Raw genomic sequence first — 23,911 nt, 5'->3', positions numbered from 1 at the left:
TTCATAACTTGGTGTTAAATTAATTAATTAATTAAAGACCAGGCTGTTTTAATTTGAAGTTAATGAGCGATTTTATTGAGGTTTGGAATACATTATTGGAAATTAATTTGAATTTTTCTAATTTAATTTATGATGAGATGATTTTAGTCTAGAAGTCTTGACTTTCAGTATCATTAAGGTTCGCAGGGGTCTTAAAAATATAATTCTTAATTAGTTAAGTGGGCTTTCATGCCAATTAAGCATAGCTAATTAATTCATAGTGCTTCCCTAATAATGAACAATAAATAATTAATTCATGCTTCCCTAATAATGAATAATTAATTCATGCTTCCCTAATAATGAATAATTAATTCATGCTTCCCTAATAATGAATAATTAATTCATGCTTCCCTAATAATGAATAATTAATTCATGCTTCCCTAATAATGAATAATTAATTCATAATGCTTCCCTAATAATGAATAAATAATTCATAGTACTTCCCTAATAATGAACAATAAATAACTCATATACTTCCCTAATAATGAACAATAAATAATTCATAGTACTTCCCTAATAATGAACAATAAATAACTCATATACTTCCCTAATAATGAACAATAAATAATTCATACTACTTCCCTTATAATGAACAATAAATAATTCATACTACTTCCCTAATAATGAACAATAAATAATTCATATACTTCCCTAATAATGAACAATAAATAATTCATATACTTCCCTAATAATGAACAAATAATAATTCATATATGAACAATAAATAATTCACAGTACTTCCCAAATAAAGAATGAATTCATAGTGCTTTCCCTAACTAAGGCTTAAAGCTGCATGCCAAAGGTAAATAAAATTGTTACTCACCAAACCTTTACGTAGCTGATATAAATGTTCCAAAGATTTAGGCAACCATTTTCGCGCTGTTGTAATCTCCATCACGGTTAAATGATTCAATTTGGCGTGAGTTTGATCACTTTTAACAAAGGCATCGACGGAACTTCTTAATTTTGCTAATCGCGTATCCCAGATGTCTTTAATCAAGGTTTGAATTTCATCAGCGCGTTGTATATCTTCCGCGGCAACTTCAAACAACATTTGAGCAATTTCCCGATAATGTTCACTCGGCATTTTAGTAAAAAGATCCGATTCTTTCTCCGCCGTTTTAATTTCTTCTAATGTATCAACATTCATCCAATCAGGCGGAATTATACGGCACATTTGACGTTGTTTAAAATGTGTGGCTAACCACATTGGGATTGATAATGGTACACTTGGCATAAACGGGCCAATTTCACCCCAAATTAAATAAATTTTACTATGAGTAAAATTTGGCACCACCGTAACTAATTCTTTTTCCGCGATAAATTCAACTTCCGCGGGATTCATGATAAACACAAACTTTAAAACAGTTCAAAATTCGCGCACGGTTTAAGCCTTGGTAATAATAACTATTGCCTAGCCGAGGCTTAGGAAGTTACGCGGGAACTTTCAAGTTTCACTTTATACGATGGCGTATTTAACCGTTAAAAAAATTAAATATTGACTAGACAATTATATTAGGATTTTCTTAATTTGTTTCGTTAACTAAATTGAATTAAAGTAAATAAAATAATTATTAACATACCGGTTAAATCCCATCAACCTTCGCCAAAATACCGCCAAAACACAAATGCAGTTTGCTGTCGTCTGCTTTTAGGCGCCAGGTTCAGAGGGCGCTGATGACCTTCCTCACTTTCTATTTCTCAGCCAATCAAAATCCATATTCGTTCTTACGTCGCCGAGGCTGACGAACATGAGTTTGTCTTTAACATCCACGTGGTAATTTGGAGCTAAATTTGAAATTTAATCGAAATTAAAGGTAAGTTATTTAATTTTAATATGAACTTAAGTGAAAATTATATTGTTCTTTTTGAATATAGTAAAATATTTTAGTTACAGTGGTTATTAAGCTTTTATTAAGATAAAAAGGTGTTATTTATGATTAGGCTTAGCAATTTATTAGTATTTTAAACTAATTAAACATTAATTAACGCGATTTAGATGGCTAGAAAGGCGAAACAGAAGGGTACCAGTGGCGCGGCCGTTCATTACATCAGTCGTAAACAAGCCCTGAAGAAACTACAACTCCCTTTGAAAGATTTCCGTAGGTTATGCATATTGAAAGGTATTTACCCGGTAGAACCAAACCACCACCACAAAGTAAACCATGGAAGCTCCGCAATTCGTACATATTACTTCAAAAAAGACATTCAATTCCTTATGCACGAACCCATCATAAACAAATTCCGCGAATTCAAAATATTCATGAGAAGATTAGCGAAAGCGGAAGGCAAAAAAGACGCGGAAAAAGCCGCTACCGTTCGTAAAAACTGGCCTAAATATGAATTAGACCATATTGTCAAGGAAAGATACCCGACATTCTTAGACGCAGTTCGAGATTTAGACGATACCTTATCAATGTGCTTTCTAATGGCAACATACCCTAAGAGTGACAGCTTACACGCGGAATTAGTTGGTCTTTGTCGGAGATTAACCATAGAATTCATGCACTACGTAATAGAGTCAAAATCACTTCGTAAAGTCTTCATATCCATCAAAGGATACTACTACCAAGCAGAAATAAACGGAGAAACGATAACCTGGATTGTCCCACACACTTTTGGATATATACCACCCGATGACGTTGATTTTCGAATCATGGTCACTTTTACGGAGTTTTACACAACGATGCTGGGTTTTGTCAACTATAAACTGTTCCAGATGGCTAATATGGTTTACCCTCCTCAATTAACGGTTGAAGATAAAGAGGAAATTAAAGATATTGAGAGTTTAGATGAAGAGGAACGGAAAGCTTACGTTTCCGACTTCATTTTGGCTTTGAATCAAAGCCTTAAATCAACTCTCGATAAGAAAATAGACGATTTGAACGAAGATGAAGTTGAATTAGACGAATTTGCTGATGAAGAAAACGAAAATAACGCTGAGAAGTTGAAAGAAGCTTGGAAAGAAGCTGATGAAGTTAAGAAACTTCAAAACCTTTTTAAAGGAACGAAATTCTTCCTGAATCGTGAAGTTCCGAGAGAATCTTTAGTCTTTGTCATTCGAGCATTTGGCGGTGAAGTTTCCTGGGATAATACAATTCATTCCGGAGCAACTTATGACGAAACCGATGATAAAATCACTCATCAAATTGTAGACAGACCCAATGTTAAACAACAATACCTAAATAGGTATTACATTCAACCCCAATGGGTTTACGACAGCGTTAACGCTAAAATCTTACTACCAATGCAAGATTATTACCCCGGAACGTCTTTACCCCCTCATTTATCGCCTTTTGTTGAAGAAAAGGAAGGAGAATACGTTCCACCTGAGAAATTACTAATTAAAAACCTTAAAGATGGGAAAATAAAGCAACCGAAGTCGGAAGAACACGAAGATATCGATACGGATTTTCCTATTGGGGAAATTGTTTTGGAATCTGATGATGACGAGGAAAGTAAAGCAGAGCAGACTTATTTGAAGAAGAAACGTCGAAGAGAAGCTCAAGATGATTTGGAGGAAGATAAAGAAACAGCGAAGAAAATGAACGTGAAATCCGGAAAAGTTATCTTAGAGGATAAAGCAAAATTAACGGAGAAACAAGAGATGGAAGATAAAAGAATGGCTGTTATGATGATACCTAAAAAGAAACGTAGATTGTATGAAAAAATTATGTATGGTAAACGTAGAAATGTAAGAGAGGCTGAGAAATTAAAACAGAAACGGGAAGATTATGATAAAAATGCTAAAAAAATCCCCAAAGTGTAAAAATAATTATTATTTTCTTGAATAAATTTTTCGAAATTATTTTAAGTATTATTTATTTATTATTTATAATAAAATATAATTAATATATTAATTATATTAGGCCTATATTAATTATGTTTAATGTTTTAATTGGCAAACCGCGGGGACCATAGACAAATTAAACTTCATTTGTCTATGGTTTAGTCCAAGGGAAAAATAATTATTTTCATGAATAAATTTTTCGAAATTATTTTAAGTATTATTTATTTATTATTTATAATAAAATATAATTAATATATTAATTATATTAGGCCTATATAATTAAGTTTATTGTTTCAATTGGCAAACCGCGGGGACCATAGACAAATTAAACATCATTTGTCTATGGTTTAGTCCAAGGGAAAAATAATTATTTTCATGAATAAATTTTTCGAAATTATTTTAAGTATTATTTATTTATTATTTATAATAAAATATAATTAATATATTAATTATATTAGGCCTATATAATTAAGTTTATTGTTTCAATTGGCAAACCGCGGGGACCATAGACAAATTAAACATCATTTGTCTATGGTTTAGTCCAAGGGAAAAATAATTATTTTCATGAATAAATTTTTCGAAATTATTTTAAGTATTATTTATTTATTATTTATAATAAAATATAATTAATATATTAATTATATTAGGCCTATATAATTAAGTTTATTGTTTTAATTGGCAAACCGCGGGGACCATAGACAAATTAAACTTCATTAGTCTATGGTTTAGTCCAAGGCAAAAATAATTATTTTCATGAATAAATTTTTGGAATTATTTTACGTATTTTTTACTATATATAATTATATTTATAATATATACTAATTATATTATTTATATTATGAAGTTTAATGTTTTAATTGGCAAACCGCCGGGACCATAGACAAATTAAACTTCATTTGTCTATGGTTTAGTCTAAGGTGGCTTTTGTAGTTTTTGTTAGGATTAATAAAATGGACTCCGATTTTGAGCATAATTTAAAAATAAAACTCACAGCGGCTGTCTCACCTTTAGTGTAAGTTAATTTTCAAACTAATATTGATTAATTTGCTATAGTTAATCGTAATTAAATTAAAATAAATACTAATTTAGAGAAATACCAAAGGAGGGTGTTAGAGAAGAAGATGAATTAGATTTATTAACTAAAACTGTTAAAAGCACAGCCGCGGGAAAGGATTTGATTAAACAGCAAGAGGTTAATTTAAATTTAACGTTAATTAAGTTAATTTTATAGTTAATTGAATTAATAGAGATACGTAACTGAGGTGAAGAAATTGGATGAAAGAAAATTTCGCATGAAACGCAAAGAAAAGGATTTTTTATCGGAAAAGAAACAACGTGAAACTAAATTAAAGGTTAATTACGTATTTTTAAATTTTTGCGGTTTGTTTTGGTCGCGCCCGTTGCTATGGTAACCATGCCGACCTAGCGACGCTTTGTATAGATGGCGCGCTGCGTTCTGAAACTCAATAAAAATGGCGGGAACGGCGGGAGAATTTAAAAAATAGCTAAGCCTAATTAAGTTATAAAATATTTAACAGGAAAATGAATTAATAAGAAACGAAGCCGAAATTCAAGCTCAATTACATCGAAATAAAATTCAAGAACTTAATAAGGAGCTACAAAAGTAAGTTAGCTAGGGTTGGGATTTAGGGTTAACGGTTAATTATATCGAAGGACGCCAAGGCTTAAAGGTGACCCTATCACCATGGTAACCGTGGATAAGAGATAGGCTTATTTACGCTTTGGGTGACTCTTTGATGGGCAAGTGATTAATTTCTTGAGGGGGGTTGGGGATTCTTTCTTATCTTTTGGACACCAGACTGCGCTCTGATTTGTTAGAGGCAGAGGAAACATCTCAAACATTAGAGGAAATCCTTACGGAAAACCGGTGTTTTGCCCAATTTATGAGCAAAGTTTACCAATGCGAGAAAGTCAGTATAGCATACAGAAAATAAACCCTTATTAACCAACCATAAGTTTATAAGTGATATGTTCGCTCCATAAGTATGATATGCACTACCAATACAAGTTCGTAATGCTACTGAGAGACTTACAGTTCTCGAGATAACTAGTTCGAGAAGGAGAACGACGGAAGTGAATTAAATTGAAGCCCTAAGTACACTCGGTGGTGGTTAATTAATTTTGCAGCTATAGGACCTATTCCATCTAGGCACTCCTATTTAGTCCGCATTACTAAGCCCAAATTTGACAGCAGCGCCACCTCACTCACTCACCAGGCCCCTCCCTCGCTTTACCTCCTCTCGAACTTATGACCTCACTCACTCACTTCAAATTCATTACAAGCCTTTCAGTTTGTCATGACCAGATATTAATTAAACAAACTTATGGAAGGAACATATCTTATAAACTTATGTAATAATAACTAATTAAAATTCATTTTTAGAGCTTCCAATCTATAGACGATGTTATGAAAAGATACGTGTCTTTAACGCAAGTTTTAAACGTAGGTTTTAAATAGGCCACGCCCATAAAGGCCATCCACATTACTTAAATTATGAAATTTCAGCACTTACTTGAAAAAAGGCGTACTTTGAAAGATAAATTTATTAAAGAACAACAAGAAGAAGCTAATTTTAATCTTGTGTGTTGAATGAAAGGGATCGTTAATTTTTAAATTTACTGAAAATTTTTTAAAAACCTTTGCATTTTAGGTTCAATCAACGGAATTATTAAAATGCACGGAAAAATTATCAAGTTTAAAATTTGAAGAAGAGAAATTAAGTTTAAAGTTAGAGGAAGCTGAAAATTATTTGGAAATAATTGAAAAGGAGTTCAGAGATACGTTGATTTTAAGGAAAAAAATTAGAATGTAAGTTTTTATACTATACGCTTTGAGTGGCTTGGAAATAGGCGAGTTTACCTTTTTGTAGTCTTTGAGTGGCTTGGAAATTGGCGCGATTTTCATTTTGTAGTCTTTGAGTGGCTTAGAAATAGGCGTTTTCCATTTTGTAGTCTTTGAGTGGCTTAAAAATAGGCGAGGTTTAAATTTCGTACTCTTTGAGTGGCTTGGAAAGTGTAGGGTTTCAATTTGGTAGTTTGTACTCTTTGAGTGGCTTGGAAAGTGTAGGGTTTCAATTTGGTAGTTTGTACTCTTTGAGTGGCTTGGAAAGGGTTAGGGTTTCCATTTGGTAGTTTGTACTCTTTGAGTGGCTTGGAAAGGGTTAGGGTTTCCATTTGGTAGTTTGTACTCTTTGAGTGGTTTAGAAAGGGTGGGGGTTTCCATTTGGTAGTTTGTACTCTTTGAGTGGTTTAGAAAGGGTGGGGGTTTCCATTTGGTAGTTTGTACTCTTTGAGTGGCTTAGAAATAGGCGAGGTTTAAATTTCGTACTCTTTGAGTGGTTTGGGAAAGGGTAGGTTTCCATTTGGTAGTTTGTACTCTTTGAGTGGCTTGGAAAGGGTGGGGTTTCCATTTGGTAGTTTGTACTCTTTGAGTGGCTTGGAAATATAGCGGATTTTTTCTATATAAATTATAATATTATAAATGCCAATTAACTTAATATTTTGGGCAATTAAATATATCAATTAACTTAATATTTAGGGCAATTAAAAATATGTACGGATTAGTTTTTGGGTTCACAAAAACGGGTTCAACTTTAGCAAAAACCGAGGATCCTGTAAAACAATTATCAGAGGTTGGTGTACAGAAAAACATACAAACCACTAATCCGTAATTTAAATTAATCCCTAATAATTAAATTAAAATAAACATAATTATTAAACGCAGATTGATCAATTCATAACAAAATGGTCTGACATTTTATCGACTTTGAAATCTGAAGATTCATCCAATTCTTTACAAGCTATGGCATCTCAAAGTCACTGAAAAACCTTAGGCCTAATCTAAAAACATTCTGTAACACAGAAATTTGATCTTTAATAAAAAAAACAAAATTCCCAAATAATCAACCAAGCTTAAATTTAAATATTAAAAAAAATTTATATATTATTAATAATAAAAATAACCTCAGCAAAGAAATATTTCCCAATAAAAAGAAATTTAAGCTTCAACGCTTCTATTCAAACCGCGGTTAAGCCTAACCTAAACGAAGTTAAAAGAAAAAAAATACTTGCCTTAACCTGACAGAAGTTCATAACCTAACATAAGCATACTTTTAAACTGACTATTTTGAGCCGAAAATGTTATATGAAATTTTTTTCATAAGGACCAGCATTTTCAAGTTAAGATTGTGGAATTTTATGGATGCCCCCTTAATTAAATTGGCATCGTCTTTCAGTTTCTCATGTTAATTTTAAGGGGTCATCCATAAAACAATTCAACAACTTATAATATCCCAATTTTAAACTTTCCTGACACTTATTTTAAAAACATTTATAGATTTTACAAGTACTGTATAAACACTAAATCAATTAAAAACTTAATTTCTACTTAAATTAAAAAATAAATAAATAAAACCGTACCAGCAGGCAAAGCCAGCATCCAGGCTGAACCAAACCCATGTATTTCCCCATAGCCCCTGTAGAAATGTTTCACCCCGCAATACACCAGTGTCTAAGGGGAAAGCTACCGACCAGGCTGAAGCAAACACATGTATTTCCCCGTAGCCCCTGTAGAAATGTTTCACCCCGCAATACACCAGTGTCTAAGGGGTAAGCCACCGACCAGGCTGAAGTTACCATAAAAAGAGCATACCGAAAAGACCTCTAAATTACATACATTAATATATAAACTTCAGTATACTGGGAACATATTCTAAAGGAAAAATTAATCAATATTTCTTTGAAAATAGAAAAAAAGGTCCCACTTAATCATTGAAACTTAAGCACGGGGTCGTCGAAGGAAACGGAACGGGGTGGTGGGGATATTAATCAGATAAGCAGTTAATTTGATTAGATTTAATTAAAGCTTGTATTAAAACTATACAAGGACGCGGAGGAAATATTGATTAGTAGATTCTATTGACGGCAAAGCCCTCTCTTCAAAGGAAACTTTTAGATGGCAGGGAAAAGTTATTCGGAACTCTTCAGGGACCGTGGGATCATTTTTTTATTTTTTATTTTGGCCAAGGCTTAGTGCGGGAGAAAGGTTAGGTCTTTTATTTTAAGAAATAGGCTTAGTAAATTTGGTTAAGTATTCTATTGAAGTTTGTTAGTATAAAAAACCACAACAAAGGTTTATTTAAACGTCACCGATTTTAACTCAAACTCACAATTTAACATCTTCAATTAATTTTGAATCGTTGTCATCTTCATTAGGACTATTTGAAACCTGTAACCGAAATAGAAGAAATTTGAGGTTAGGCTTAGGGTGACAAATTTAATTAGTTAATTAATTAAACATAATTCTTAGCCACGTATATGTTAAACTTAATTAGTATCAGGTAAATTATAGGCTAGACTATCTAAAACTAAGTATCAGACATAATTAGGCCTAAGAAAGTCGTCTGCTTGAATGTATAAAGTAGGTTTAAGAAAGTCGTCTGCTTAAAGTACAAAGTAGAATTAAGAAAGTTGTCTGCTTAAACTTAAAAGTAGGCTTAATAAATTCGTCTGATTAAAGTATAAGTTAGTCTTAACGAAATTGAGGTTTCAATTTTAGGCTAATTTACATCTTAAACCACGCACTTATGCATATATTAGTCTATTAGACGAAATTAGGCTTAAGTGTACGGTTAGACAAGGCTTAGCGCGTGAATAGCCTGGTAATTTGAGCGAGGCACAATACAGTAGATATCTCGAGGGAGTTAAAGGTCGTGACGCCGGGAGAGCAAAGGTGGCTCGCGATCGAGATTTAGCAATTTATTTGCCCGCTGATTGGCTATTTCCCCATAGAGCCCAGGGAATCTGGCCTATTGGAGCGCGCGTAATGTGTCTAACGTAGCGCGCCCTTTTCCTAGATTGCGTACCATCATCATTCAACCTGAGAAATAAAGCCTTTCCAGCCCAAAACGAACTCAATCTCGCCTTCAAAATGTATTGATATAAAGCTACTTTTTCTCCCCATCTATGTATATATATATTTATATGTAATCTCTGACTAGGCCTATATTCAATAGAAACCTTTCTTCCAAAAGTTTCTTGAAAAATATAAAAAAAAGTTGAATATTTTATTTCCTTCAAATGGTTTTCGAACTAACGTTTCAAGTTTTAACCTTTTTATTTATTTATTTATTTTTTTTTAAATTTAGAATTATATAACTTGAAGTGCAATAGTGCGTTCAGACTAGAGTTTGGTTCATATATTAAATAACACGATAAACTAACTTTAATTAACGTTATTTAAATATAATCATCGTAGTTTCTCCGTAATTAGTTACTAATTATACCGTTAACAAAATTAAAATAAGAAACCATGTTTAATTTAAAGTGAAATTAAGTCGGGATTAGGTTAGACTTAGCTACATTCGAGGGAGTTTGATACTTGGACAATGGGGTCGTGACCTTTAACTTATATTTAATCATCATATTTTTTCTAATTATTTACTAATAAACCAAATTAATATAAAAACCCGGTTTAATTTAAGGTGAAATTAAGTCTGGATTAGGTTAGACTTAGCTACATTCGAGGGAGTTTGATACTTGGACAATGGGGTCATGACCTTTAACTTATATTTAATCATCATCTTTTATCCCTAATTAGTTACTAATAAACCAAATTAATATAAAAAACCCGGTTTAATTTAAGGTGAAATTAAGTCTGGATTAGGTTAGACTTAGCTACATTCGAGGGACTTTGATACTTGGACAATGGGGCCATGACCTTTAACTTATTTCCGTCCGTCTTGCCCTTCAGTTCCACTTCCGGGATGGGATGTAAGTAACGATAACGAATTCTGTCCCCTTTCCAAAATATCCCCTGAGATTTAAGCTAAACGTCACGGAAATTCAGAGAAACGCTTAAGAATTTTGATCCACACAGACATTTAAGCCTAAATTGACACTACACATTAACCTCGCTGCCCTTACTTAAACTAGTCTACTTTCAAAAAGGCAACTGCTAGCCTTTAACAGTAGTACAATCTTAGGTTAGAAAGAATTTTCACTGGTTTTCCCAGCAGTCCCTAGGCTAGCTAAGTCAAATCCCAGTGTGATTCAAGGAATCACGATAGATGGCGGTACTTTCCCATTTTAGTTTGAATAGTCTGCTAGGGACCCCCAAAGGTTTATGGCGTGGTCCACACCAATTTTGGTGTCCCCATAGTTAGGCCTAAATGAAATTGGTTAAAATACTTTAACTTCTCTTAAAAAGAATAACAAAAAAGGGTTTGAATTCAAATATTAATGCAATTTGCTCCCTTGCAAAACAACAAAACGTATCAAATCTATGCCAAGGCTTAAAAAGTAACCCTAACCCTTATCTGAACAACTAATTAATCAACGAGAGCGGGCGATGCAAAAAAGATGTTTCAAGTCAGAGACCCAGGATGCTAAATGCTCCTTAATTATAACTAATCTATCAACGCCACTTCCCCTCCTTGATTACAATGATCGCGTCTTAAGCCTTGGCAACAATAAAAAAAAGAAAAAGGCGGGGTAAGAGATTCCAATGCCAATTGCCAACCAAATTAATTTCTTCTGGCTAAAGAATGCTAGCTAGGCTAAGCTAAGCTAAGACTTGGTTCTTCTGATAATATGTAATTGAAGGTTATGCATTACATTGCATTGCCAAGTCGTTCGTTGGGTTAGGGTTAGCTTTAGGCCTTGGTATGGCATGGTGGTGGGAGAGATGTCAAGTTTAGTAACGAAGATGTATACCGTCGTACCGAGAAAGGGACAAGTTATCCTAGCATCGTTATTACGTTTCATCTATCAATATTCCTATCTCAGTCACACGCTGTCAACTTAACTTGACACTTCCTTTCTGGAAAGTTGCAGTTTCTTACTGTTATCTAAACTCGAAAAGCGAGAAACAATTTTTTTCCCCTTTTTTAAAAGTCCATAATTTGAAGTATCCCTATATAATACTACCAAGGATAGATTTAATTTTAGGAGTAGGAATGGAGAACGGAACGGTTAGTATTTACTTCAGTAGTCCGACTCATAGACCACCCAGTATAGATATGCCCCTCCCTCCAACCAACACGTAACGAAAAGTTTAAATTATCTTATTGGCTGCTCACTTAAACCCTACGTTTTGATGACGTTGCTGATGCGGGGACGGCGAAAAATAGTGACGTAATTCCTTTTTACCTCTGTCGCTATGACCCGCCTCTTCTCTCATACCCCCCCCCCCTTTCCCGTGGAAGGGGGTCCGTGCACCCAGATTACTCTGTTCCCCATTCCTACTTCTAAAATTAAATCTATCCCTGATAATACTACAAAAACAACACTTTTACATATCGTTAGGCTTAGCTGTACTTTAAATTTAAGGCACATCGAATTATGACCTTTACCCCCATATTTTGATGCATTTTTCTCTGCGGACAGCCTTTGTTTGGGAAAACTATAAGACGTAATTTGTATCAATATTCAATACTGCCTTTTAGCTTTGACTATTACATTATATAGGCTTAAACTTTAGTGACACTTAACATTGGGACTCTCTTTGATATCTTAATGTAAACGTCAAGAATACTTGTCCAGAATGACTATTGATTTCTAAGAAACAACCCTCCATTCTTCTAAAGAGGAAAAACTAAATCGAAAATAGAAATTAATCAATTTTTCAAGAGAGAAAGAAAGAGAAGGGGAACAGAAGAATCCTTACAGTAGCGTGCATTTTTTTTTTCATTTTTGGCCTAAAAAACTTCTATTTATCTATATACAGGGTATTGCAAAAAGGGTGGGTTTTTTTTTATTTCTTTCAAAATTTTGAAAGTGGTCAGCAACTGCCCAAAAGGGGTAAGCAACGCTGGATGGAAACGTTAAGCAACTTTCTATATGTCCAGGGGCATTATTACTAGACTGGACTGAACTTCCCATAAGCCAGGACACTAAAAACGAATGACCGGTATAATCCCATGAACCCCCTTTTCGAGATAACACCGTAAACATAGATATAAGGAGTATTATAAATTAATCCTTAACAGGCCTGGATAGATTTAATTTTAGAAGTAGGGATGGAGAACGGAACGGTTAGTATTTACTTCAGTTATTCCGACTCATAGACCACCCCAGTATAGATATGCCCCTCCCTCCAACCAACACGTAACGAAAAGTTTAAATTATCTTATTGGCTGCTCACTTAAACCCTACGTTTTGAAGACGTTGCTGACGGGGACGGCGAAAAATAGTGACGTAATTCCTTTTTACCTCTGTCGCTATGACCACCAGCCTCTACTTTCATACCCCCCCCCCCCTAGGTCCCGTTAAAAGGGGGTCCGGGACTTTGACGCACGCCCAGATATTACTCTGTTCTCCATTCCTACTTCTAAAATTAAATCTATCCCTGTCCTTAATTCCTTGGGACCCGTGATACCCTAGCGTTCAAAATAACAATTCATAGTGGTGGTATTAATTTACGATATCCATGAGATGCATTGGACTGCATGGGTTAATAACGTAGAAATAAAATAGCCAAGGGCTAACTTTCTTCAAGAACTAGTCGGTGGTGATGCCCGGACGCTGGTGGTGGTAGTAGTTTTAGTTGGGAAGATTCGCTTCTCAATTTTTTGGGGGGTTCATTGTTTGGATAATGTCTAGCTTGGGTTATCGCTCCGAGGAATTGTGGGACATAAAAAAAAAGAAGAAAACCTCTACAACAAAGTTATGAAAAGGTTTTTCTCTCTCACTCTCTCTTGCTAGATAAACTAATTTAATTTCGACAAGATACGAGGGTTTTTTAAAAAAATAGATTTAACTTACCTAAAAAGTTAAGAAAAAGCAAATTTTTAGGCCTTGGATAGGTCAATAACTTAAGCCTAATGTAAATGTTCCGTAAGATACCATAGTTGCTGTGACGTCAAGAAATGTTTAAGCCTTGGATAGGTCAATAAAGCTAAGCCTAATGTAAATGTTGACCTATAGAACATTTAGGCAAAAATATATATAGAAATAGAATCAAAGAATGATACTATTGGTTCTTCGTTATAGTTTCTGTGACGTCAAGAAAGTTTTAAGCCTTGGATAGGTCAATAACTCTAAGCCTAATGTAAGTGTTCATCCTTAGAACATTTAGACAAATATATATATATATATAGAAATGGAATTAAAGTAAGATACCGTAAGTTCTTCCTGGTCGTTTGGTGTGACGTCATCTTGGGTACTTGATGGTGTTAGTTGCGTTGGCTCCACGATATCGCCCAAGGCATCGAGTATAAGCGCAATTCGAGCAACTCTTTCTTCCAAACGCGATAAATTAGCCAGGACGTTGGAATCGTCCATTTGGGCTTTAATGGGGCCAATTTGGTCCGAGTCGAAATGGGCCAACTTGATCAACTGACCGATGCCCGTAACGGCCAAACTCAAACACCGGTCACACTCCGAAGTCTTCAGCCTCAATAGATCGCTTTCCACTCTCGTCGATTCTAAATGGCCCTAACAGAAATAAAAATAAAAGAAAAGGACCCACCATCCCCCAAAAACTAGAATTAGATATTAGAAAGAAAGGTTTTTAGAACTTTACAAAAGAAATTATAGGTAAAAAGTCATTTAGAAGCCTATTTTAAAAATTAGGCTTAAGAAAGTTTCCCGCGTAATTTTTTTTGGCGCGCGCGCGAGAACTAATTCTACTAAGCCTAAATTTTCAAAAACTCTAGGATATATTTTATTGAAGTTAGACTTAAAAGAAGGGAATAGATCTAAATAGGTCAAAATTCCTCCCAATTTTTTGCCGCATTACATCAGTCAAACCATTTTATGTTAATTTTAACTTTTTTAGGGCCTTTTTTTAAAGAATTAAATTTATATATTTCTTCCTCTAGACGAACAACAGTACAACACGCAAAGAAATTTTTAAAAATGGCGGAGAAAAAAAAACTAAATTTCAATTTCGATTGTGTATATTTCTTTTTGAAACTTTTTGAAAAGAAGGTTATAACGACGTGTTGGAGGCTTACAAAATTGCAATAAGATTGTTCAATTTTTACGTCGGTTCTTTTCCAGCACCCGTCCGCTGTCTCTTTAGAAACTTATTTTTTATTTTTCTTTTGCGCGTTAAAGAATTTTCTCCTGTTTTACATATTTTTCATTATGGAAGATTTTTTCGTTGCGGATTTAAAAGAAACTTTTGGCTGATTTTTTTTTCTTGGGGGCCTTATAGATGTGTAAACACTACTTTCTTCTTTATGTGACGTAACACTGTATTAATGCGCCAGGCTGTATCTTTAAAAAAAATGTAACGTTCCTTTCACGCTAGCAGAAGGCTTTTTGGACTTGACTATTTACTCAAATATATGTATAGTTTGGCAAGTCTTGAATGTCTGTGATTGGTTGAAAGTAATGTTATGGAAAATGTAGGACATAATTAGGCTTAAGTTTGATCACCGTTATAATTAGGCTTAACTATCCATTCCAGTTTGATAACCATATTAATTAGGCTTACCTACCAATTCCAGTTTGATAATCGTATTAATTAGGCTTAGCTATCCATTCCAGTTTGATAACCGTATTAATTAGGCTTAGCTACCCATTCCAGTTTGATAACAGTAATAATTAGGCTTAGCTATCCATTCCAGTTTAATCACAGTAATAATTAGGCTTAGCTATCCATTCCAGTTTGATAACCGTATTCATTAAGCTTAGCTATCCATTCCAGTTTGATAACAGTAATAATTAGGCTTAGCTATCCATTCCAGTTTGATAACAGTAATAATTAAGCTTAGCTATCCATTCCAGTTTAATCACAGTAATAATTAGGCTTAGCCATCCCTCCCAGTTTAATCACAGTAATAATTAGGCTTAGCTATCACTCCCTTTTTGTTCATCGTAATAATTAGGCTTAACGAACTTATATAGACACCAATATAGTTACATAACATTCTTCTCTAACTCCCCCTATTGGACAATGGCCATCTTAGGCCCATAAAAAAAGGGCGGGAAATCAATGGGCTATCATAAATTAGGTAACAATATTTTTAGTCAATAACATAACAACTTTCTCTATAAGAAACCGGGGGGTCCCTTCTTGGCACGGGGGGGGGGTCAAGGGAAGGGGTATGGGGGTAAGTCTTTAGTTGTTTTTCTTCCATCTTCTGGTGGGTGGGTGGGTTTGGCCCTGTGTGTGTGTGTGTGTTAACTTTTACGTCAATGGCACCATCTGATAAGGCCTATCGGGTGATGAATGGTCTAATTTAATACCGTTGTTTGACCCCCCTCCCACCCCTCATCTCTCCGTTTCCTCGGACATAGTGTACATTGGGCAGCGCCAGAAAGAAGCTAATAGTTTCGAACACTACCCTGCATGGTTTAGTTATTCGATTCCTACCATAATTCCAGAATCAAGGAGTTTTTTCCTGTTTAGGGGAAAACCACTACATAACAGTACGATCATTCTATATTCTTAGAGGGAAACCTACTACACTATAGTAGGATCATTCTATACTATAATATTTTTAGGGGATAAAACCACTACATTATAGTAGGATCATTCTATCCCATAATTGTTTTATGGGTAAAAACCACTACATTGTAGTAGGATCATTCTATACCATAATTATTTAAGGGCAAACCACTACATTGTAGTAGGATCATTCTATACCATAATTATTTAAGGGCAAAACCACTACATTGTAGTAGGATCATTCTATACCATAATTATTTAATGGCAAAACAACTACATTGTAGTAGGATAACTCTATCTTATAATATTTTTAGGGGTAAAACCAATACATTATAGTAGGATCACTCTATCCCATAATATATGTAGGGGAAAACCTTCTACATTATAGTTGCATCATTCTATACCATAATACTTTTAGGGGGAAACCTACTACATAATAGAAGAATCATTGTATCTCATAATGCTTAAGGGATAAAACCACTACATTATAGAATGATTATTCGATACCATAATATTTTTAAGAGTAAAACCTCTACATTATAGTATTATCATCCCATAATGTTTTTTAGGGGTAAAACAACTACATTATAAATAGGATATTTCTAATAGCTAAACCACGCTGTATTTTCTAAGCCAATAAGAGTATAGGGCTGGTATGAAAAAAAAAGTTTTATAGCCAGCTGGCTACATCGGGATAAAGGGCCAAAAAGAGGAAAGATTGAACATTGGTAAAGAATCTACGAAAATAATGGCAAACTATAGACAAAAGCAATATTTTCACAGAGCTCCCAACTTCGTTTCGGAGATGGAAGGTTCATTTCAGTTTTATATACAGCGTTGCCAGGATCATAAAATAAATAATAAAAATAATAAAAATACTACACCGGACTCTGCACGTGCAATTTTTAATCTTTAAACCATTCCTCGTGCGCTCGCGCCTGCAACTTTTAATCTGACCACGCCCCACTTGGATCAAGCATAGAACCGATTGAGATTTTTGTTCTAAACAACCCTGCGTATTTACTTTCTCACAGCGTTGCGGCTGATGGAGACGGGTTCGATTTTTTAAGAGATGTCATTGAATCATGGTCATGGATGGTTAGAACAAGTTGCAGTGACAATTCTTTTCTATTATTTCGCCTGTTAAGAATTGATAACTTTCCACGGATGAATTTCATACAATACTACACCATTTATAAAAAGAATAAAACTTAGATCCGTTTTAGATCCTGCCTCGCTTTACCTCTTCGAATCTATGACCTTCCTCACTCACTCACTTCAAAATTACAAGCCTTTCAGTTTCTAAGTTACCAGAGATTAATTAAACAAACTTATGGAATGAACATATCTTATGAACTTATGCTTAAACTAAACTTAACTTCATTCCTAGTTTGAAATTACGCCGACAGATGGCATAATTTCTCAAAACTACCAACTTTAAATGAAAAGAAAACACGCGGTACAATCGACTCCTTGACATTCAAGGATTACTACATAAAATTAAGCCTAATTTCAACTGAAACAAAAATAATATACGCTACGTTACTTTGATTATTTGGTACATTACACGTTGTTTCGCAAAATACCGAGTGTATTTGCTAAAAACGCCAAACATTCGTTTCGTTTCGTTTCGTCTAGGGAAGGGTCTAGATTCTAGAAGCCAAGTTAAGTATAGCCAAGGCTTAGGGCACAAAGAAAAAAAGGCGGGAACAAAAACGCGCGCGTACATTTGAACTCTCTGAACTTTTTTTTCTCTTTACTTCAAAATGGAAGGATCACGAGCGTGTTGAAAGTTCTAGCTTCCAAGACGATTGAGATGGAAAAAGGAGCGGGGAAAATTCTTTAAAATGGTTTTTTTCTCTACTCTCCTCCTCTCCTCCCTTAGCTGATGAAAGCTACTGCCTAAGCCTTGGTCATAGAAGTCTTCAAAGTTTTTGAGTTCGTGCGAATGGAATGGGAAAAAATACATGTATGTTTCTGTTCAGGCAAAGGCCTAGCAGTATAGGAGGAGACGATACGATTCCGTCCACACTTTTAAGCTAAGCCTTGGCACAGTATAGGAAGTATTTTTGAATCAGACTATGGGAAAAAGTATGGAGGGAAAACTTTTACCACCGCAGTCTAGAGGGGTTCATTTCATTCAAGCAGAAGAGACTCGGGATTCGGGAACCATTCGGGGGGAGAGTTCTGCTCTGTTCTGTCCTTTTTTCTTGTCATTCTATGTTATTTTGACAGGGGTGGACTATAAAGTTTCTTAAATCTAATTCGAGCTAGGCCTAACTGGCCTACAAAGTTTTTTAAGCCTAATACGAGCTAGTCCTAACTGGCCTACAAATTTTGTAACATCCAATAGGAGCTAAGCCTAACTGTTCTATAAGTTTCTTAAGCCTAACTGGCCTACAAAGTTTCTTAAGCCTAACTGACCTACAAAGTTTCTTAAGCCTAACTGACCTGCAAAGTTTCCTAAGCCTAACTGGCCTACAAAGTTTCCTAAGCCTAACTGGCCTACAAAGTTTCTTAAGCCTAACTGGCCTACAAAGTTTCTTAAGCCTATTACGAGCTAAGACTATCTAACTTTATAATATTATGGAGTTGATAACAAAAATCAAAATATATTAATTACAATTTATGGGCAATTACGCTTAGCGTAGGGATACGCAATGCCATAAAAAGTAGTGCGGTAGGTAAATTGTTAAATGGTGTGAATTGAAACGTAACTAAACGCCTTCATTAACTTCTACTTCAAAAGACGTCATTAAAAAAAAAACGAGTTATCCGAAAACGGGAAAATTAATAATTAAAAAAATGATGTATTACTTTTAATTAAAAAAAAATTAAATCGTTACTCTATTTTAAAAAAAAACACCAAAAAAAAAATATTTATAAAAACAAACGATACTTAACTAGTCTGTAACTTTAAACTTAATTAACCCTAATCGTTACAATTTAACCTTTTACTGTTACTGAAACTAAAACCAGTGGTAAATTACTGGTAAAGATTTAGGTTAGAACGCTCGATGACTTGCAACATTTTTTTTCCTTTCTTTTTCTCTCTTTTCCCGCGCGCGCGAAAGGTTTTTACTCTTTCTTTCTTTCTTTCTTTCTTATTTTTCTAAAACAAAGGCTTAGCGATTTTTTACGGTGCACCGTTTGTCATAGGGGCTTCATTAGTGTCAAAGGCATTTTTTGTTAGAAAATAGAGAGAGAGAAAGCCCTTGGCTTTTTATAGCGATGAATCGTTTAGGAGCAGGCAGGCTGGCCAATGGGTATTGCTAATTAGTGAATTTTAGTGACGTCATTACGTGATATTTAAGAGATTGTAGGGTACGATCTAAGCCTACTTTTAATGACCCACGATTGAAACGTTAAAAGAAAGTTTTTAAATAAAATTTCTAGTTTAAATTTAAGATCTAAATAAACTGTACTCATTAATCACGTGATGTTAGTCCTAATAACTGGTAAGGCGCGTGAGATTCCAAATTTTAAAACTAGGCTTAACAATATAAATGCATAAGAACAATTTCACGAGAGACAGAAATTAAAGCGCGCCAAAATTCAAACTTTTAAAACTAGGCTTAACGAATATAAATAAATACAAAGGGCCTGACATAAGAACAATTTCACGAGAGACAGAAATTAAACCGCGCCAAAATTCAAAAATTCAAAAACAAAGGCTTAACTAATGTTTTAGCTAGTAACTTTAGTTGTAGGTCTATGTCTTAAGTAGAGAGGGGTCAGGGGTCATTATTAAGGATTTTCCGCGCAATGTCCTGTGAGATTTCGGTAGGATGAAGATGGTGAGAATGGAGTATCGCTATCTAGAGAAAGTGTTTCAGCGATATCGTCGACTTGGGACGCTTTCGGCTTAGGCTAGCGAAAAATGTCCCCTTTTACCTCGAGGGTGAAAAAGATATTTTTCCAGCTATACTCTAGCTAGCTAGCTAGCTAGGCCTATTTCCAAAAGTGAGCCGTTGAATAAAATGCTACAGTTCCAAAAATTGGAATCGATATTTAAAGGTAAGACTCTATAAGCTCTTGAGAGTCAAGTTTTATTTGCTAAATAAGTAGAAATCTTAACGATTTTATTACTTTTTAGAATCTTTTAAAAAATAGGCTTAGAAAATTTATTCTTAAAACTGCAACCAAGGCCTAAACGAAATACTGTTAAGAATCTTTTAAAAAATAGACTTGGAAAATTCATTCTTAAAGGCCTAAACGAAACAAGTTTCAAAATCTTTTTTTTAAATAGGCTTAGTAAATTCATTCTTAAAACTGCATCAACCAAGGCCTAAATTAAATATTAAACTTTAACTTGGTCCTATAATCCAAACCATTTTATTACTTACGAATCTTTTAAAAATAGGCTTAGAAAATTCATTCTTAAAACTTCAACCAAGGCCTAAATGAAATACTGTTTAGAATCTTTTAAAAAATAGGCTTAGGAAAATTCACTTTTAAAACTGCATCAACCAAGGCCTAAATTAAACATTAAACTATAACTTTGACCTATAACCCGAACGATTTTATTACTCAGGATTCTTTAAAACAAAAAATAGGCTTAGAAACATCATTTTTAAAGCCAAAATTAAATTTCAAACTATAACTTTGGGCGCAAAAAAGATTTGGTATAACTCTTTGATCTACGAAAAAAGGGGTTTCAGGCCAAAATACAAAAGCAATCCTTGAGCCAAGAATGATATGGGGCTCAAAAAGGAAGAACTCATCTAAACATTTCAAGTAATTTAACCCTAACTGTAAGCCTTGGCCAGCCAGAGAGAGTACTGCGGGACTGGGATCCAGCCAGTAATACCCGAGCCCTCAGTATAAGTTCAAGCCAACGACATTATACTCCGGGAATATAATAAAGCCAATCTCTCAGAACTTTATAGCCGCATTTCCCACTAATATCAAAACCCAAGAAAATGGGAGGCACAAAAAAAGGGAAAAATCATGACCAAGGCTTAGTGATTTTCAACCTATACCGTTCTTTATTCTATAACCATAAAAATGATTCGTTTATTAAATGAGTATGGGTTAGTTTTAAAATAGATTTCCTTAAATTACTAGGCATACTATTAAACTTAATAACGTCTCCATAGAAGTTTATAACTTTGAAGTTTCAAATACCAGGAATGCATACAGCAAGAAGTGATATCTAGTTTATTATGGAGAAGGTTTAAGATGCCTCCTAAGTATTCGGGCGCCATAGTCCTGCAGTCCCCCCTTTCAAAATACAAGGGGGGGGGACGTAAAAGGAGGCCGGGCTATTTCGCCTCCTCTCCTCACTCGGAAAATATGACCGTAATTTTCGTACTCATTCGCGTCGCGCTGACGTGCACGAGTTTTCAAGAACCAATGAGATGCTGCTGGTTGTAATTTAGAGGAGGCGGGGATTAACTCCGGACACGTCTACGTAACGTTTGGACTGGAGATAAAGCTGCTAGAAATATGGCGCGAATTTAAACCTTCTCCCTAATAAACTAGATATCACTTCTTGGTATTACCAAGTAGCCTGGCCTCCTAGTGTCTTATGTTTTAATTTAAACATTGGTTTGAACGAAGACAATTACGTTATTTGTTGATACAAATCATCATTGTGTAGCTATCTAGTCGGGTTTCGTGGGAGGAGTTAGCTAGACTAATCCTTACGTATGACGAATTTTAGCTCACGAGAAATGTAGGATAGGAGTCACCTCGCGTCTTGCAACCAATGAAATCGCAGTTATAAAAAGACTTTGCAAAAAACACCCTGTACGCTAGACAACTTGGTATAAGACAATCCCCATGACTAAGTTGAGCTTCGAATTTCAAGGTAGACTTACTTGGAGTATTTGGAGTCTGTCACGATTTCTTTGAGCTCTAGTAGTTTCGTCTTGCTCCAAATCCGCTAGTTTGGACCTGGCCGTGTCTATTTGTTGCTGTAAACGTTCAGCAGCTTCGGAAGCTTGACCCACGAAGGCGAAAAGGCCGAAACTTCGTTCTTCCTCTTGGATAAAATTGTCCACCAGAAGGTCGAAATTGGCCGGTTCACTTTGGGGTCCGCATTCCAAGTTTCCACTCAACTTGATCCTTGACTTTTCGTCATTTGTTTCCCGCCCTGTATCTTCCAATCCATGCTTTAAATGGATTAAAACAAGATGTGGCGTTAATACAACAGCGTCGCATTGCGAAACTTAAAAGAAGTTAAATTTCGGGTTGGTTTAGTCAAGGTCAAATATCTCAGGTCCTAGTTAAGATAGCCCCACGTAATTAGTGTCGTTTAGTAGAGGACAGTTAGGGCTATCACATACTCAAGGGAATTTCCTGGAAATATTGTTAAACTAGAGTTACGATGACCCAAAGTTGGACAATATCACCGAAAATGAATGAAATTAGTGCTATTTACAAAACACCCATTATCTTAAGCCCTAATTAAGATAGCGCCACGTAATTAATGTCGTTCAGTAGAGGAGAGTTAGGGCTATGACATACTCAAGGAATTTCCCTGCAAATATTGTTAATCTAGAGTTATGGTAACCCAAAGTTGGACAATAACACCGAAAATGAATGAAAATAGTGCTATTTACAAAATGCCCATTATTTCAAGCCCTAATTAAGATAGAACCACGCAATTAGTATCATTCGATAGAGGACAGTTAGGGCTATAACATACTCAAGGGATTTTCCTGGAAATATTGTTCAACTAAAGTTAGGATGACCCAAAGTCGAACAATAACACCGAAAATTAAATTAGAGCTTCTTTACAAAATGTCCATTATCTCTAGCCCTAATTAACTTAAACATACGTAATTAGCACCCTAAGGTAGAGGACAGTTAGGGCTATCACATACTCAAGGAATTTCCCAGGAAACAATTAAAATTCTAACAATATTCCCGAGTTAGTTAAGAAGAATGGACATATTCAGGCCAAACTTTGTGATCCCATAAAACCCCCGTTGCAAATATTTTCAAATTCCCTTTCCACCACCACGAGGAGCCACGTTTTTTTTCCTTCTCTTGGTGCGACTCAAAACGGATCCGAAAGCAAAATCGTCGAAAACACTTTATCGAATTATTTAGTACCCCAAACAGAAGGGAATCCCCAACGTAACTGGTCCCTATAATCCCTATCATAAATCAAGTCGATCCATAATCCCCAACGGTGTCAAGTTAAACCGTCATCGTACTATACCTAAAAAAGTTTAAACCTATTTTGGAGTTTTGCCAATACGTTGAAATGTTACGCTAGCTTTTTCCGTTTATTTTCTATTCATTCATTTCATCGTTAGAATGCAACAGGGTTAAAAGGTACCTCCTGGTATTCGTATTGTTTAAACATAAAGCAAACTCCGCCTGAAGTTAAAATTGAAACAAACGTTCTTTGAGTTATTCCAGTCGCGAGTTTTAAGCCTTGGCCCTTTTTTTATTTTTTTTTATTTTATAAAAACAGCGGGATTTTGTCCGTTGAACGATTTTGGTCTTTGCTTTTTTTCGTTTAACTTGGTTTATTTTTAAATATAAACGATTTTTAGAGCCCCCTGGTGGTATAATATGTTAATAATTTAAAATTAAGTTTTCAAGTACTAGTAAATCTATGATTTGTGGTTGGAAAGACAGCCATTATCAAACTTGCCAGACTAGCAGCATAGCTAACTTAGAGAATATATCACTTATAAACTTATGCT

General features: G+C 34.7%; 4 protein-coding genes across 4 annotated transcripts in view; 2 read left to right on the top strand and 2 right to left on the bottom strand.

Annotated features, from left to right (window-relative positions):
• Window positions 1–46: 46 nt before the first annotated feature.
• Window positions 47–1,652, bottom strand: Psf2 (DNA replication complex GINS protein PSF2-like protein). Its single transcript, XM_089857261.1, has 2 exons — window positions 863–1,652; window positions 47–190 (listed from the first exon to the last, which is right to left on the bottom strand). The coding sequence occupies exons 1-2, from the start codon at window positions 1,382–1,384 to the stop codon at window positions 149–151; spliced, it is 564 nt and encodes a 187-aa protein (XP_089713387.1). The 5' UTR covers window positions 1,385–1,652; the 3' UTR covers window positions 47–148.
• Window positions 1,653–1,716: 64 nt separating this feature from the next.
• Window positions 1,717–3,847, top strand: LOC149615633 (pescadillo homolog). The gene is made up of 2 exons (XM_089857258.1): window positions 1,717–1,856; window positions 2,039–3,847. Exon 2 carries the CDS (start codon window positions 2,039–2,041, stop codon window positions 3,806–3,808), a length of 1,770 nt encoding a protein of 589 aa, XP_089713384.1. The 5' UTR covers window positions 1,717–1,856; the 3' UTR covers window positions 3,809–3,847.
• An 898-nt stretch (window positions 3,848–4,745) lies between these two features.
• LOC149615632 (coiled-coil domain-containing protein 42 homolog) lies at window positions 4,746–7,752 on the top strand. Its single transcript, XM_089857286.1, has 10 exons — window positions 4,746–4,841; window positions 4,919–5,021; window positions 5,077–5,181; window positions 5,368–5,453; window positions 5,649–5,760; window positions 6,234–6,293; window positions 6,357–6,431; window positions 6,502–6,659; window positions 7,389–7,482; window positions 7,575–7,752. Exons 1-10 carry the CDS (start codon window positions 4,780–4,782, stop codon window positions 7,671–7,673), a joined length of 954 nt encoding a protein of 317 aa, XP_089713412.1. The 5' UTR covers window positions 4,746–4,779; the 3' UTR covers window positions 7,674–7,752.
• Window positions 7,753–8,429: 677 nt separating this feature from the next.
• Window positions 8,430–23,911, bottom strand: part of LOC149615628 (coiled-coil domain-containing protein 63-like) — a 124,601-nt gene continuing 109,119 nt past the window's right edge. The window contains exons 10-13 of the mRNA XM_089857186.1: window positions 22,070–22,363; window positions 13,970–14,284; window positions 9,019–9,077; window positions 8,430–8,475 (exon numbers count right to left, since the gene is read on the bottom strand). Coding sequence (XP_089713312.1) covers window positions 8,430–8,475; window positions 9,019–9,077; window positions 13,970–14,284; window positions 22,070–22,363 — 714 coding nt within the window. The remainder of the gene's footprint in view (window positions 8,476–9,018; window positions 9,078–13,969; window positions 14,285–22,069; window positions 22,364–23,911) is intronic.

The sequence above is a fragment of the Phalangium opilio genome, unplaced genomic scaffold (assembly GCF_054372755.1).
Source record: "Phalangium opilio isolate 3A_F unplaced genomic scaffold, DU_Popi_V2 ptg000217l_1, whole genome shotgun sequence".
Classification (NCBI taxonomy): Eukaryota; Metazoa; Arthropoda; class Arachnida; order Opiliones; family Phalangiidae; genus Phalangium; species Phalangium opilio.
Note: the sequence above shows the minus strand (reverse complement) of the source record. Positions and strands in the feature narration are given on the sequence as shown.